This window comes from Aquarana catesbeiana, linkage group LG10 (genome assembly GCF_042186555.1).
Source record: "Aquarana catesbeiana isolate 2022-GZ linkage group LG10, ASM4218655v1, whole genome shotgun sequence".
In the NCBI taxonomy this organism is placed as follows: Eukaryota; Metazoa; Chordata; class Amphibia; order Anura; family Ranidae; genus Aquarana; species Aquarana catesbeiana.
In genome coordinates this window covers 89704499-89721339 of record NC_133333.1, presented here as the reverse complement: position 1 = coordinate 89721339, position 16841 = coordinate 89704499, and the positions used below count along the sequence as shown (strand labels likewise).

Below are 16841 nucleotides of genomic sequence, written 5' to 3'. Positions count from 1 at the left end.
TTAACTCACCAGGGAAAATGTGCAAATTAGGTCAAGAATTAAAGAGATTGGAAATAGATATTGCCTTTTTGCAGGAAACACACTTAGTGCACGAGGAGGGTATTAAGCTGACCTCAAGAGGTCACCTGGTATGGATATATGGTGATTCCCCCTCTAAAAGGGCGAAGGGAGTGGCTATCAGATTCTCTAAGCGGATGAAATTTAATTTAGTGGATAAGTGGGTGGATCCAGAGGGACGATTTTTGTTTGTGAAAATAAAAATAAACGAAAAGATTTTCACATTAGCTAATGTGTACTGTCCAAATAGAGATCCGATAAAATACCTCTCCCGGACCCTGATTAGTTTGGAGGAATTCAAAGAGGGGAACGTGATCCTGGCGGGCAATTTTAATTTTGCTTTAGATCCAGCCTTGGATAGGTCAGTTGGTCCCACATGGGCAGACAAAAAGGGGTGCTTTAGAATTGGGAAGAGATTACATGACCAACAGTTGATGGATGTATGGAGGGTGTTGCACCCGAAGGAGAGGGATTACACCTTCTATTCATGGGTCCATGGGACCTATTCAAGGCTGGACTACTTGTTAGTAAATCATAGCTTGCTGGACTCTGTAGTGAGTTCAAAGATAGAGATCCAGACTTGGTCCGATCATGCCCCGGTGGTGATGACATTGGAGATTAAGGGTTTACAAAGGATTCCATATACATGGCGGTTAAATGATTTTCTTTTAGAGAAAGAGCATATTATAGAAAAGGTTCAGAGAGAGGTCGAAGGGTTTTTTCATACTAATGAATCCGAAGAGGTCCCAGGGACAATCATTTGGGAGACCTTCAAGGCCTATATAAGGGGGGTGTTAATATCGATCGGTCCGGGGGAGAAGAGAGAAAGAGCGAAAGAGCAAGAGAGTCTAATAGAAATGATACATAAATTAGAACAACCACATAAAGCCAATAAGGAAGAGGACAGAAAGGTATTTAGTGAATTGACAATAAAAAGGGAGGAGTTGAGAGAACTGTTAGAAGGAGAAGCCCTCAAAAGAAGGTATAAATACTGTAAAGACCTCCATATAAAGGGGAATAAAGTAGGGAAACATCTGGCCGCAACTATTAAGAAAAAGAAGGTGGAGAATTATATAGAGAAGGTTAAGAACAAAAAAGGAGAATTAAGACACTCAACGAGAGAAATAGCGGAGGAATTTAGAAGGTATTTTTCTTCTCTTTATTCAGTGGGGCAAAGAGATAAACAGGGGGGTGAGAGAGAGCACATGATAAGAGAATTTTTAAAGGAAGCAGCCCTCCCCACATTGTCACAAATAGATTCAATGGAAATGGAGAGACCAATTACGGAAGATGAGGTACTGAGAGCTTTGAAGCAATCTCCCGGGGGTAAGAGTCCTGGGCCGGACGGTTTCACAGCAAGTTTTTATAAAAAATTTAAGGATTCCCTGGTCCCAAGGCTTTGCCAGATGTGGAATGGCCTGGAAAATCAGGAAATGTGTGGGGAAGCCTTACTGGCAGCAGTGACGCTGATTCCTAAGGAAGGGAAAGACTGCACCCTATGTTCGAGTTATCGGCCAATTGCGTTGTTAAACGCAGATACCAAACTGTTTGCGAAAGTGTTGGCACTTCGGTTGAGGGAGAAAATGGCCTACCTGGTTCATCCGGACCAGGTGGGATTTGTCCCCGGAGGAGAAGGAAGAGACAATGGGGTGCGGTCTCTCCTTATAATGTAGGCATTTAAGGCAAGTAGATCCCCAGGGCTACTACTGTCGATTGATGGTGAAAAGGCGTTCGACAGAGTAGACTGGGGATTTATGTTCAACACACTGGAGGCAATGGGAGTGGGGCCAATAATGTTAAAACGGATAAAAATCCTATATAACCATCCAGCAGCCTTTGTGAGGGTGAATAATGTGCCTTCTGCCCGGTTTGTCATGCAGAATGGCACCAGGCAGGGCTGTCCGCTGTCCCCGCTCCTATTTGTTTTGGCTTTAGAGCCACTCCTGAATACGATCAGAAGACATCCGGACATTAGGGGATGTGAGGTAGACGAGGAGGAGCACAAATTGGCGGCATTCGCCGATGATATACTCTTCTACATCTCAAATCCCAGAATCTCAATTCCCAATGTGTTGGCCATAATGAGGAAATATAGTGAACTCTCAAACTTTAAAATTAATATAGAAAAGTCTGAAGCATTAAAGATCAATATCAACAAACTAGAAGCTAATAGATTAGCCGAGGTGTTCCATTTTCCGTGGAGAGATAACATTAAGTACCTAGGAGTGAAGTTGACGGGCTCTAGGGGTAACCTGTATAAGATAAATTATATACCTCTTCTGAACGAAATAAGAGCGGAAATAAAGAGAATATCGTATGGCCCTGTCTCATGGACAGGGCGAATAAATATTGTGAAAATGGTGCTTGCACCTAAAGTGCTATATAAAATACAGATGTTGCCCATCCCGGTCCCCCGGGAGTTCTTCAGGATCCTGTCGGAGTTAATAAATAGATACGTGTGGGGTAACAAGAAACCGAGAATTGCTCACGGGGTGTTGTGTAGAGAGAAAGCACGAGGGGGGTTAGTGCTCCCCAACTTTAGAAATTATTATAAAGCAATTATAATAGCGCGGGCACTTGAGTGGGGTAAGAGTAGTAAAAATAAAAGGTGGGTGAACTTAGAAACAGGGTTGAGTAAGGTAAGTTTGAGTCATATGATTTGGAATCCACCACACTACAGGAATTTAGGTAAAGATACACATTATATAACGCATCATACACTCAAAATATGGGACCAGATTTACTATTTAAATAAATGGGAGTATAACTCACCTTTAATTTATATAAAGGATAACCTGGTTTTTCCCCCAGGGACGGGATTGATAGGAGGGAATTGGATTTTTGAGAAGGGTTCACGGATAAGGGACATAATAAGTAGAGGTAAATTAAAAACATTTCAAGAATTAAATGCACTAAGGGAGGTATTTTCAGTGATAGGGTGGCGGTATAATCAATTAAAGCACTTTATTGGAAGTCTTCCAGGCCCCTTAAGGGAGGAGGCGGATTATAGAGGGTTGGAGAAATTAGCATGTAGGGAAGAATTAAAAAGGACTGTTTCCGAGGTTTATAAAATTCTGATGAGCAAGGGCGGACAGGATCCGCCCACGTTCATCAGAAAATGGGAGGATGACCTGGGGACCCACTGTGACAGGGAAATGGAGGAATGTATCCTGGGGGCAATGCACGGGATGGCAGTAGATATGAAAACAAGGGAGAGTAATTATAAGTGCCTGGCCAGGTGGTATATGACCACAGTTAGAGTGAGTAAATTCTCATTAGATAAATCCCCCAACTGTTGGCGAGGGTGTGGAGGCCCAGGAACAATGGCGCACTTATGGTGGGAATGCCCTAAAATTAAAACTTATTGGCAGGAAGTGATAAAGTTAATAGAGGAGATAACAAGTAAGAGTATACGGTTCAACCCCTGGAGCTGTCTGTTTCATGGCCTGGAAGGAGGGAAGAAGGGGTATAAGTCCTCATTAACACCAATTTTACTTAACGCTGCAAAAAATGTAATCCCAAAGAAATGGCAGGAAGAGGAGCCTCCAAAAATTAAGGACTGGATCGCGAAAGTAAACGAAATTTATAGATTAGAGAGAGTTGAACATCTGGATGGGAATCAAGAGGAAGAGAAGGGAAAGTGGAGTCCTTGGGGGACTTTTAAAAAAACAGATAGATTTGTAGAAGCAGTGTTGAGATAGCACATGGGGTTTAAATCAAGGTTGTTTAGGACTAGAAGAGAAGGAAAGGGTCTGCGGGGGAGAGGGGAGAGGGGGGTGGGGGGTCCAGTGGGGGAGGTAGTCTTATTAAGCAGATCAGGTAAATGGAAAGATGATGCCATGAGATGTATTGAGACCCTCCCAGCTGGAGGGGTTTTATGTGTATGTAAAAATATTTTTTTGGAAAATTAAATAAAGATTTATAAAAAAAAAAAGAATCTTGTGTGGCAATGTGAAAAATGAAGGAGCACACATGGGAGACAGGGACAACCTTTTGCCTCTGTTGTCACCCTAACAATGATGAAACAGTACAAGGACCCTCATGGCAGGATTAACAATGATAGGTGCAGTTTTTAAAGGATTGAAATGGCTTCTGAAATCACATTAAAATGTTAAAGCTTAAAGTGATTGCAAATGATCACCTTGTAAAACAACCCATTTAGTTTAAAATAGAAACAAAAGGCAAAGCATGTTTGTACAGATATATAAAAAAAAATATTATAAATACCCTTTTTCCTTTTTTATAAGTGATCACATTCCCTCTGTTCTCAGCTGCATAAGAGCTGGGGGGAAGGAGAAGCAGCAGCACGCTGAGATTGCCAGTGAATGGCTGTGCAGCGGGGGTGTCTCAGGACAAGTCTGATAATTGGAGGAGAGTACACAGAGTTTCCAGCATAGCTAGAGAACTGACCACGGAGTGCTCTCCTGCTTAGTGTGGTCAGTTTTTAATAAAAAAGAAAAGGTACTAGTAGGAACATCAGGAATTTCACATAAAGGAAGGAACACAAAGAGAATAGGATACTTTCTCATACAAGTACATGGTACAGCAGGCACATATCAGGAAAATTAAGTGTTGAGGTAACAAGCCGTTTAAATGTGATTAGGTTTACATATACTTTATGGCTAACTTTAGACAGTAAGGGTGAATTACTTAAGGCAAATAGGCTTTTCACTTTGAAAACAAATTGGCCCCAGAGTTCAGTAATTAAGGTGGAGTTGGCTGACTTCCATTATCCAATCATGTGCAAGTAAAAATGCTGTTTTCTTTATTTTCCTGGAAGGTGATTGGGTATTCTTTGCAAAGTGACACTTCCCCACATTCGCTAAGCTTTAAGGTAAATTCCCTTGCAAAGTGTACAGCCTATTTTCCTTTAGAATATCAGCCTCTTCATGTCAGTGAGGGCAGCAGATGCCTCCAACCAACCAATCTGAGGAGGAGATATTAAGGGGAATTTTTCAAACGGAACAGCCAGAATCTGGATCAGATGTTCATGGCAACCAATCAGCTTCTGTCTTTCTTTTTCAAAGCTTAACTGAACACACTGAAAAGAAAAGTTGATTGATTGCTATGCACAGCTGCTGCAGTCTCTGGCTACTCCAATTTTAGTAAATCCCCCTTTTGAACCAGCCTGCAACAGAAGCCTATGGGCTCAATTCACCAAACTATATTTCATGTTTTGCTTGCCTTAACAGTCATTATTTTCCTTTCTGCCATGTGACATTTATTTTCCACTGCCATTAGCTCACATTTCTGGAAATACCATTCATTATGCCCTTCCGCCAGGCTTGCTTATGGAACGTTTCATGTTTCATGTGTATTTGAGGCAAAATTAATATACAGTCATTCAAGAGTCTGCTTTGACTTTGGATCATATCTAAAAACAAATTGTAAATGAATGGAAAAGACACATTTTGGTTTCCATGCAGTGTTGAGGATTTAATATGGGACCATATGACATTACAATGAAATATGGAAGTGCAATGAAACTGTCAAAATTTAACAGATAGATATCAATAAATGGGATGTATTTTAGAATATATAATCAATGGTTAAAAAAGAGCTGTGACTCCAGATACATAATTTAGTGGATCAGAAAGACTGTTGAAAGATTTCTGGTTTCAACGTTCGAAACTGTGTTTAGTTTTCATTGTCACTGGTAAAATATTCATGAATTTTTCTCATTAGAATTTCTACATGCTTCTGCATATCCTCAGCGTGTGGGACCACATGTTTTTTAAGCTCTTCAAAATAAGGTTTAATTTTTTCCCTTAGTTCTTCCAGATCTTTTTCCACCTCTTCCTTCATATGTTTGGCTTTGCCTTGCCAGTTAGCCGCCATGCTCTCTTTGTACTTCTCATATTCTGCTTTGACATCTTCAGCATAAGGTTGGACTTTGGTACGTAAAATGTCAATCTCAGCCCGAATTCCATCCCTGGCTTTTTCAGCTGTGTTTTCAACACTGACCCAAAACTTTTTCATCTCTCCTCCTAACCCATATACCAATTCTGATGTAACTGGCACAAGCTGCTTTACAGATTTTTTGACCACTTCTTCTAAATTATCATCAAATTCCTTGATAAGAGGGAAAATTTTTTCCCTGAAGACTGGGAGATCTTTATGCAACTTTTCATCATAACTCTTCCAGACTTCATGAAAATAATCTTCAAGCACCTTCTCTGCATGTTCTGCATTATCTTTTGCAGCTTCCATCTTCTCTTTAAGCTTAAATCTGTTCAAATAAAAATGAAAGTTACATAGGAATTTCGATTAAAAAAAATATAATATTGGTCCTGTACAAAAAATGATATAAACAAATCACCAACTAGCTTGTACTAAATATGTGACTACAAACATATATATAGATAGATATAGATATCTATCTATATATATATATATATATATATATATATAGATAGATATCTATATCTATCTATCTATCTATCTATCTATCTATCTATCTATCTATCTATCTATCTATCTATCTATCTATCTATCTATCTATCTATCTATCTAGATATAGATATATATACATCTATATCTAGATAGATAGATAGATCTATATATATATATATATATATATATATATATATATATATATATATGATAGATATTTTATTACAGTGTGGCGCTCCCAATATATTCATTACCACCATAAGTGTATCACATAAACATGCAACCAACCAATAGGTTTATAGGTTTTCATCAGTTATATGCAGAAAAATGTCCCCAACATTGTTGTATAAGTCCAGTTTTAAATACACCAATAATCACTTAATTTCCAACCTTCTTAACCACCTCAATACAGGGCACTTACACCCCCTTCCTACCCAAGCCATTTTTCAGCTTTCAGCGCTGTCACACTTTGAATGACAATTGTGCAGTCATGCTATACTGTAACCATGTGAAATTGTTATAATTTTCCTCACACAAATAGAGCTTTCTTTTGGTGGTATTTAATCACTCCTGGGTTTTTTATTTTTTCCTAAAAAAAAATAAGACCAAAAATTTTGAAAAAAAAAAAGTTTTTCTTAGTTTATGTCAGTAAATTTTGTAAATAAGTAATTTTTCTTCTTCACTAATGGGCGCTGATGAGGCGGCACTGATGGGCACTTATAGGCTGCACTGATGGGCACTGATGAGGCGGCACTTATGGGCACTGATTAGGTAGCACTGATGAAGAGGCACGAATATGCCGCACTTATGGGCATTGATAGGTGGCACTGATATGTGGCACTTATGAGCACTGATAGGCAGCACTGGTGGGCACTGGGCACAGATAGGCAGCACTGCTGGGCACAGATAGGTGGCACTGGTGGGCACAGATAGGCAGCACTGGTGGGCACAGATAGGTGGCACGGATAAGCAGCACTGATGGGCATTGATAGGTGGCATTGATGGGCAGCAGTGATGACCGTTGATGAGCAGCAGTGATGGGCATTGATGGACAGCACTAATAGCCAGCACTGACTGGCATCACTAATAGCCACTGATTGCTGGCACTTGTGGGCACAGATTGGTGGCAATTGTGGGCACTGGTTGGCACTGATTGCTGGCAGTGGTGGACAATCATTGCTGCACTACTGGTGGGCACTAATTGTAATCAGGGCACTGATGATCAGTGCCCTGACTACATACCTAGCTGTCCCCTGTGTGTGTGGCGAGGAGCGCCGATTACCGGCATCTCCGTGTTTACATGAGACCAGCTGTGATTGGCCACGGCCGCGGCTCTTTATACAGATCGGGGTCGTGCCATGTCCTAGCAACACGGTGTGGCTGCGATCGCCTCGCTGCGTGCCCCACGGGTGTGTGCAAGAGCGGTCCTTCTGGGAGTCTGTCATATGACGTCCACCCAGAACAAGAGCCGCACCATTTGACGGTGGGTGGGCGGCAAGTGGTTAAAGTGGTTGTAGACCCAGATCCTCAAAACCTCTCTTCTCTAGGCATCAGAGGTCCTCTCACCCTATTTTCTGCATCAGAGGTCCTCTCACCCTATTTTCTGGGACCCAGTGTTAAATTGTTCCAGAATAAGCACTTCTGCAGATCAAAATGCCAGCCACTTGGAAATTATATGGACAACCCTAATCCTCAGGGATTCATTTTTCTCCATTGCTCCAGATATAGTTAACTCAGGAATAAGCAGTAGAAAAAATATCATAATGTTTTCTATCAACGTACTCAGTTATGATTACCCAGTGTGTGATCCACCACAAGCTGTGCCACCAAATGTGCTAGGTCTACTCCCATCTTATCACATGGGACCCAATCTCTTATAGGTCCAATATAAAGTACACATGGAACTAAAGGCAAGGCAGACATTAAGATTTTATACTAGATAAGTTTTATATGCAGTCTGGAGTCTTAAATCATGCAAGTGTTTTAATCTTTGGTATTATTAAAAAGTGCATTACAGAAAGCACTATTATTCTTTCTATTGTCTGTCCTTAAATATACTTACACCTTGCTTTTGAGTATTTGGCCCATAGGGGAGAAGATATGCTGAAAAAATCATGGTCTTATAGGATAACTAAAGGCAAAACTTTTTTTTTTAGCTTTGGTTAGAATGTAGAGGGATAAGAACACTTGGCAGTTTTTATTGCTGTTTGTGCCCCGTTTCTATTTGTCCTGCTTACCATTATCATTCAAATTACAGTATCTCACATTTTGTGAATATTTTATTATATCTTTTTTATGTGGCAACACTGAAGAAATGACACTTTGCTACAGCGTAAAGTAGTGAGTGTACAGCTTGTATAACAGTGTAAATTTGCTGTCCCCTCAAAAAAAATCAACACACAGCCATTAATGCCAAAACCACTGGCAACAAAAGTAAGTGAAAATGTCCAAATTGGGCCCAAAGTGTCAATATTTTGTGTGGCCACCATTATTTTCCAGTACTGCCTTAACCCTCTTGGGCATGGAGTTCACCAGAGCTTCACAGGTTGCCACTGGAGTCCTCTTCCATTCCTCCATGATGACATGACGGAGCTTGTGGATGTTAAAGACTTTGCGCTTCCCCACCTTGCGTTTGAGGATGCCCCACGGATGCTCAATAGGGTTTAGGTCTGGAGACATGCTTGGCCAGTCCATCACCTTTACCCTCAGCTTCTTTAACAAAGCAGTGGTTGTCTTGAAGGTGTGTTTGGGGTCGGTCGTTATCATGTTGGAATACTGCCCTGTGGCCCAGTCTCCGAAGGGAGGGGATCATGCTCTGTTTCAGTATGTCACAGTACATGTTGGCATTCATGGTTCCTTCAATGAACTGTAGCTCCCCAGTGCCAGAAGAAGTCATGCAGCCCCAGACAATGACACTCCCACCACTATGCTTGACTTTGGGCAAGACACACTTGTCTTTGTACTCCTCATCTGGTTGCCGCCACGCACGCTTGACATCATCTGAACCAAATAAGTTTATCTTGGTCTCATCAGACCACAGGACATGGTTTCAGTAATCCATGTCCTTAGTCTGCTTGTCTTCAGCAAACTGTTTGCGGGCTTTCTTGTGCATCATCTTTAGAAGAGGCCTCCTTCTAGGACAACAGCCATGCAGACCAATTTGATGCAGCGTACGGCTTATGTTCTGACTATTGATAGACTGACCCCCCACCCCTTCAACCTCTGCAGCAATACTGGCAGCACTCATACATCTTAATCTGAAAGACAACCTCTGGATATGAAGCTGAGCATGTGCACTCAACTTCTTTGGTCGACCATGGCAAGGCCTGTTCTGAGTGGAACCTGTCCTGTTAAACCACTGTATGGTCTTGGCCACCGTGCTTCAGCTCAGTTTCAGGGTCTTGGCAATCTTTTTATAGCCTATCGATTCTTTTTTGAGATCCTCAGAGAGTTCTTTGCCATGAGGTGCCACGTTGAACTTCCAGTGACCAGTATGAGAGAGTGGGAGCGATAACACCAAATTTAACACACCTGCTCCCCATTCACACCTGAGACCTTGTAACACTAACGAGTCACATGACATTGGGGAGGGAATATGGCTAATTGGGCCCAATTTGGACATTTTCACTTAGGGGTGTGCTCACTTTTGTTGCCAGACAGTTTAGACATTTGGCATTTTTTTACTAAACTACACAAATTAAGTCATTTCAGATAAAAAATATTTTTGTTTTTAAAATAGTTTTTAAGATAGCGGAGTTTATTTATATTTTATAGGGATTTCAATAGCAAGATTTTAAGTTACCAGTCCCGAATGCCTACTATACACTCTCCCATCTGGATTTGTTTTATACTATGGATAATGCAACAAAAGGAGTAGGAATAAATCCATTCGGAACACCCAATATGCCAAGGTTGGCAGAATCAGAGCCAGTAACTATAACAAAAAGGGCATGTTTTGGTCGGGGTATTTTTTTCTGGGTTGACTGCCCATTTAAAGCCTTCAAATTTCAAATTTAAATAACATTTTAAAAGAATTTGCCCAGCATTTATTAAAAGAAAAAAACTGGTTTTGCTGCATTACTCACCCCCTCTCTATCGCTGTTCTATTCAATTACACCACTCCAGTTGGCCAACAGTAGTCCTCAATTACACCACTCCAGTTGGCCAACAGTAGTCCTCTTCCATGTTGAAAACAACCCAATATCATTCAACCGACTGCCTGTGAGCCCAGATTGTCAAGGACCCACCACTGGGGGTACATGATAAAGCTGCTCTGGGCTCACAGAATGCTGAAGAGGTTTCCCCTATTCTCTGCAGTATTTAGAACCTTCTCAATGCCAGTTGAAGAAAAGAATCAGGAGGGCCAGTGATGTCACTTGACCTGGCAGAGAACCCATGAAAAAATAAAATATGTAAACATAATTTTTTCAAAAGTTAGGGAGAGGAGGGGAAGACAACTAGAATTAGGCAAAACATGACCTTCTAGAAGTAATTGTAAACAAGAATACATACACACTTACCTGCATAATGTAAAAAAGTGTATGAACTCCAGTTTTATATACAGTATACTTTAGGTCTTTTTTGCTAAAGGTAATCTTGCTATTGGAAGAACACTATTTTTTTTTACTATGCAATATCAAACAGCAATGTGTAATACATATATGTTTGCAATTTCTTACCTTTCTGCTATCTCCGAATATTCCAGATTTTTTAATGCATCTGCTGCAATTGCAATACCATTTTCTAGAACTCTCCATAGGTTGGATTCATGTGGTTTATCTTGTTGCCAGAAATATTTTCCATGTGCCCCTGAAAAACCAAGAATATATTGTAAGTGTCCGTATAAAACAATGGATTTTTACATTGTAGGCACAATAAACCAAAGGGCCAGTCCTATGAAAACCTTTTTTTTTTCAATTTTGAAGGGACGTTTGTGAGATAAATCACACACTGGTATGTAATATTTTACCTCTAGTGAGAACATTTTTGCACCTGTGTTTTAGGACCAGTAGAATTAAAGCAGGACTAAACTGATTAACTTTTTTCCCAAAATAGTTAGACTTATGGCATGCTGTGAATGATAACTGTCACAGGCATATATATACATATTAAAAGTAATTAAAGTAAGTAAAAAAGTAAGCCCCTCGGTCACAGCGATCTCGACATTGAAATCGTGCTACTTCACTTGAAGTAGCACAATTTCAAAGTAGTACTTCAGGTCCTACTTGGAAGACATCTGTGACTTCATGCACAGATGTCTATGCAAGTCGCACCTGAACGTGCAAAAAGTAGTGCAGGGGCTACTTTCAAAGTCAGTGCGACTTCTACAGGTCGCATGACAAGTCGCACAGGTGTGACCGGGGGCTAAAAGTCACCTATAGCAAAGGCATGTAGAGAAATTTTATTATATTAGTGGGCTAAATTGACCACTGGCTTTTTTAATGCCCAATTGAACTTTCAGTTTAAATTAGCTAAATATATTTCAGGTACATGAAAACAAAAGGTGCTCAATCGTTTCTTCTGTTTTCTTCAGAATGCAGTCTGAATAGTAGTAATTGCAGAATGGAATTGTGCTTATTGTGGGTAAGCAGTGGTCTCACTACAAATGTCTGACATGCCTACATGTCTGCAATCACTAAAACTCATGTCCCCTGCTAACTGGAGAACTCTGGCCTCAGATTCAGTGGGGGGGGGGGCATGTCAGTGCTCTGCAAAGAAATCAGTGCTTCTCCACAATGCGCAAAGTTCCCACACTTCATCATGCTGGCAGGGGACAAGCTTTTCTGCTTTGGCTACTTTCTAAAGAAAACACACTGTAATGCCGCGTACACATGGTCGGAATTTCCAACAACAAATGTTCAATGTGAGCTTGTTGTCAGAAATTCCGACCGTGTGAGGGCTCCATCGGACATTTTTTGCCGGAATTTCCTACATACAAAATTTTAGAGCTGGTTCTCAAATTTTCCGACAACAAAATCTGTTGTCGTAAATTCCGATCATGTATACACAATTCCGACGCACAAAATTCCACACATGCTCGAAATCAAGCAGAAGAGCCGCACTGGCTATTGAACTTAATTTTTCTCGGCTCGTCGTATGTGTTGTACGTCACCGTGTTTTTGACATTCGGCATTTCCGACAACATTTGTGCGACCCTGTGTATGCAAGACAAGTTTGCTCCAACATCCGTCGGAAATAAATCCAGGATTTTGTTGTCGGAATGTCCGATTGTCTGCACGCTGCATAAGGCTACTTTTACAAACAGGGCAGACCTGCTGCCCCTCTGAAAAGCAATCCACGTTAGATTGCTTTCCAGAGGCATTTGACAAGCAGTAAGGAGACCAATGGGGTTGATTTACTAAAGGCAAAAAGAATGTGCACTTAGCAAAGTGCAGTTGCTGCAGAGCTTAGTAAATGAGGAAAAGCTCTGCTAACTTCTATCATCCAATCATGTGTAAGGAAAAATGCAATTTTTTTTGGTTTTCCTTGCATGTGATTGGGTACTTTTTGCAAAGTGAAGCCTTGCCTCATTTACTAAGCTCTGGAGCAACTGCACTTGCAGAGTGCACAGTCTATTTGCCTTTAGTAAATCAACCCCATTGTCTCAGAGATGCAACAGAAAGAGGAAAGACTTCTCTCCAAAGTGAAAGGAAATCACATCTTTGACAGCTGTCACCAGATCAGTTGGCTCCATTGGGTTATTTTCCTCTATTCCTGTTCAGGTGACATCTGTAACTATTTAGATTTGCATTCTTTTTGTGAATACCTCAAACTGGGTAACAGGTAGCAATGAAAACTAGAAAAAGGTTGTCTGGGTTCAACTTTAAAGCATCCTAGACAGCAGGCTTTTATATGGATACTGAACATTTTGTATGATACTGAGAAATTTGTTTAGCCAGTTCATGAAATTATTTCAGGAGAAATTGTAATTATCACTGCATTAGAAGAAAAGTCAGCACTCATTTGTTTTTATTCGTGAACTCTAAAAAGAAACTAATGAAAGAAGTAATTTGTGGCAAATGAGGGGAAGTACAAATCAAAGGACCCCATAGTAAAATTTTGTTGGGGTCACTCCAGCTTTAGTGATCCTCCAGCATTTTGCAATAGTGAATTCCAATGGCCTATATTGCACACCTAGCAATGGTTCCCTTTAAAACCTTGTAACCTATTATAGTGCTGCTCAATGCAATGCGTGTAAAGAATCTGATGTCTCACAGCAGTGTAAGGGTGCAGGCTGTCTTGTGCTTGATCCAGAAAGCAGTGAAGCATGAAGGGATGAGAAACATCGAACACCACTAGTTCAACAGGTGGAGAAGAATGTGAACAGCACCAGCCTGGAGCTCATCCTAAGCCACACTCCTCGGATGCATTTCATCCTGCCCACCAGGGCTTATGACTAATGAGTGAGACCTTGGGGTAATAGCAAGCACGGGTTATGTACAAAGTCAAGTTTCCTGGCATTCAAGTTAATCAAGAGTTAAATGTACTCATCAGTGTCACTGGGATGAGGTGACAGGTAACTGGGCTGGTGGAGTCCAGGGCACATCGCATGGCCACAGCTCAGAATTGCATGGAGGAAGAAGTGTATGGAGGAACTGGTATTCATAGTGTACAGTATATACAAATTGACAAAGCTGAACCACTTCCTGTGTGGAGAAGTATTGCTCATTACAGAGAGTGCCGCCTTAAAGCCATACCTGGGTTTCGGCACATGCTTCTGGCAGCCTGCAAGGGCATGAGTGTACACGCCTCCCTGTCCCCACCTGGGCACTGCCCAAAGACAGGTGAAACTGAGATGGTTTGGGTGAATTGATGAACAGCGAGTATTCCACGCTTAGATATTGTGTATTGGGAAAGCATTTAGCAAATTTCAACAGGTGTTACCCCAGGGGGCATAGCAAACTTTGTGGCCTATTTACTATAAAAAAAATAAAATGTAATGGTAAACAAAGCTCAGAATAATTTAATCGGAATATAATTCATGAAAATATACACAAATGAGTCACTGTACCTGTGAAGAGCAGTACCAGAGCAAGAAGCAGCACCTTCATGATTGCACCAAAACTTCAATCAATCTGCAACAAGAGGGACAAGATTACTTGGCTTTAAAAAAAAATATTACTTCAAAACATATGTAATTGTTCATCTTTCAACTCAGTAATTTCTTGTAATTCACTCACTAACCACACATAGCAATGTAAGTAACAACACTGTATAAAGTGTAGTAAGCTATAGCAACTAAACATTCACTTAGCTTAACTTAGATCAACTTGGGTACAACGATTATCGCAAGCGGCTGCTATAGCCACTAGCGATAATCACTGTCTTTTTCCGGGAGAAGACAATTGCTGATTTCCCTGTCAGCGCTGTCTGTGTTGATGGGGGAATGGTGCAAACCATATGTTGCAGGAAATAATTTTGCACTGTGTATGGCTGGCTTAAGTCAACAAATAATCCCTGATTGATTACAATCAGATACCCAACTACACATATCCTTGTTCTTTCTACAATGGTGTGTTTAATTAAGGTGTTTATTTATCTTCTTTTTTTACTCTACTCTTTATGCATTTAAAAAATATATAAAGTGTTTGTACTTTTCTTGTTTCCTTTCAGTTTTCTTTTATCAGTCTATAAATTCTTTACTGAAATGCCTAACTTACCTACGAATACTACTTTCTGAAATGTATGTCATATGTTTAGCAAATTATATTTTCAAAACAATGGGTGAAAATTATATAGTTATACCTAATGGTATACCTATCTATATAAAGTTATACCTAATATATAGCAGTCACTTAAAATGGATGTAAAGGCAATTTTTTTTTAAATTGTGGATCGAGTGTTGAAGTGTTTTAGATCCTGTCTTAGATTTTTTGCTTTTGGGAGATTCACCCCCTTCTATTTGTACTTGTGATCATTGTCACCAAGGGTGACAAGAAATTCAAAACATTAGAATTCTCACAAGAACAATAGTTGAGAGTAAATATTCAAAATGGGATACTTGTACCAGTGACAGCTAGGTGGAAATTCCCCTCACTATGGGAAATGTCCTTTAACTTCCTGTTGCATCTCCAGGAAGGAAGTGAAAGAAAAACTCAAATGCAAAGAAAGCAAAAAAAAAACAGAAGTTTATCCCTTTTCTACTGTATTCAATACCAAAAAAATATTGTCTCCTTATACACTTTAACTAGTTATTAACAAACTCCAAATCCTATTTTAAATGTCTCTATTTTTCCAATAAAGTATATCACTTTAAAGCAAACCTGTAGTGAGAGAATTATAAGGGAAATGGTTAACTATTATTTTTGAAAATACTCTTTACCTGGCTGTGCGTGACTTCAATACTTTGTCAGTGACATGGAACATGCATGCAAGAAGAGTAAACTCTGTATCTCAATTCATGTTTTGGGTCAGTGACTATTGTATTATTGTGTATTGGATTAGCATGATAGAGTTACAACACACATAGAGGTCATTTATGAAAAATGTGAACTGATACTGCCTTCCCTACTGAATAATTTGCATTAAGCATAATGAAACCATTACAGCTAATTAAAAAAGACAAAAATGCATACACATATTTCAATTACTGTACTTACATTTCATTAAAGTTTCAGGTCCCTCTGTGGACTGGGTTGATTCCCCAGCTGCTATATATACAGTATCATTACAACCTCCCTTTGATGGGCACAACACCAACCAGATAGCAAGGACATGTGTTATACAAAGGTCATGAGTATAGATGAGAGACCTTTGTGAAATCTGTTCCACCTGCTATTTGAAATTGTGCCAACTATGTTGTTTTACCCAATAGAATCCCAGAATCTTTTTCTTGCTTAATCCCCCTGAGTTTCAGACTTTTTCTTTTTTAGAAATGTCCCTGTTCCTCTTTCTATGCCTTAGCGTTTGTAGTCTACCCTAACATATAATTATAAATAGCCTTTTGGGGAAAGATAGGGTTTTAATTTGACAGATAAGGCATTAATTTGCATATACATATTTTTACGTCCTAGGTGTTTTTTGAAAAAATAAAATTTTAGAAAATAAATACATTTTCCTGTATTTTTCCAAATACAACATTTATGCAATTTGCACTTTTTATGTAAAATAGGGAAATGGTAATGCTGAAAGTAAATGTTTGCATTTTACTTTAGAAGAGACTTATGCCCCGTACACATGATCGGACATTCCGGCAACAAAATCCATGGATTTTTTCCAACCGATGTTGGCTCAAACTTGTCTTGCATACACACGGTCACACAAATCTTGTCGGAAATTCCAAACGTCAAGAATGCGGTGACCTACAACGCGTACGACGAAAAAAATTAGGTTCAATAGCCAGTGCGGCTCTTCTGCTTGATTCCGAGCATGCATGGAACTTTGTGCGTAGG

At 39.9% G+C, this 16841-nt stretch overlaps 1 protein-coding gene across 1 annotated transcript; it reads right to left on the bottom strand.

Annotated features, from left to right (window-relative positions):
• Positions 1-5466: 5466 nt before the first annotated feature.
• LOC141110777 (uncharacterized) lies at positions 5467-16184 on the bottom strand. Its single transcript, XM_073602382.1, has 4 exons — positions 16050-16184; positions 14462-14525; positions 11130-11259; positions 5467-6286 (listed from the first exon to the last, which is right to left on the bottom strand). Exons 2-4 carry the CDS (start codon positions 14499-14501, stop codon positions 5695-5697), a joined length of 762 nt encoding a protein of 253 aa, XP_073458483.1. The 5' UTR covers positions 14502-14525; positions 16050-16184; the 3' UTR covers positions 5467-5694.
• Between the last annotated feature and the right edge of the window lie 657 nt (positions 16185-16841).

Excerpts from the sequence above, each read along its gene's own strand:
- LOC141110777 (XM_073602382.1), bottom strand. The coding sequence starts at position 14,501 with ATGAAGGTGCTGCTTCTTGCTCTGGTACTGCTCTTCACAG. Across the intron at positions 11,260-14,461 it reads TCTGGTACTGCTCTTCACAG|GGGCACATGGAAAATATTTC; the intron begins GTACAGTGACTC and ends TTGGTTTTTCAG. Across the intron at positions 6,287-11,129 it reads TATTCGGAGATAGCAGAAAG|ATTTAAGCTTAAAGAGAAGA; the intron begins GTAAGAAATTGC and ends TTATTTGAACAG.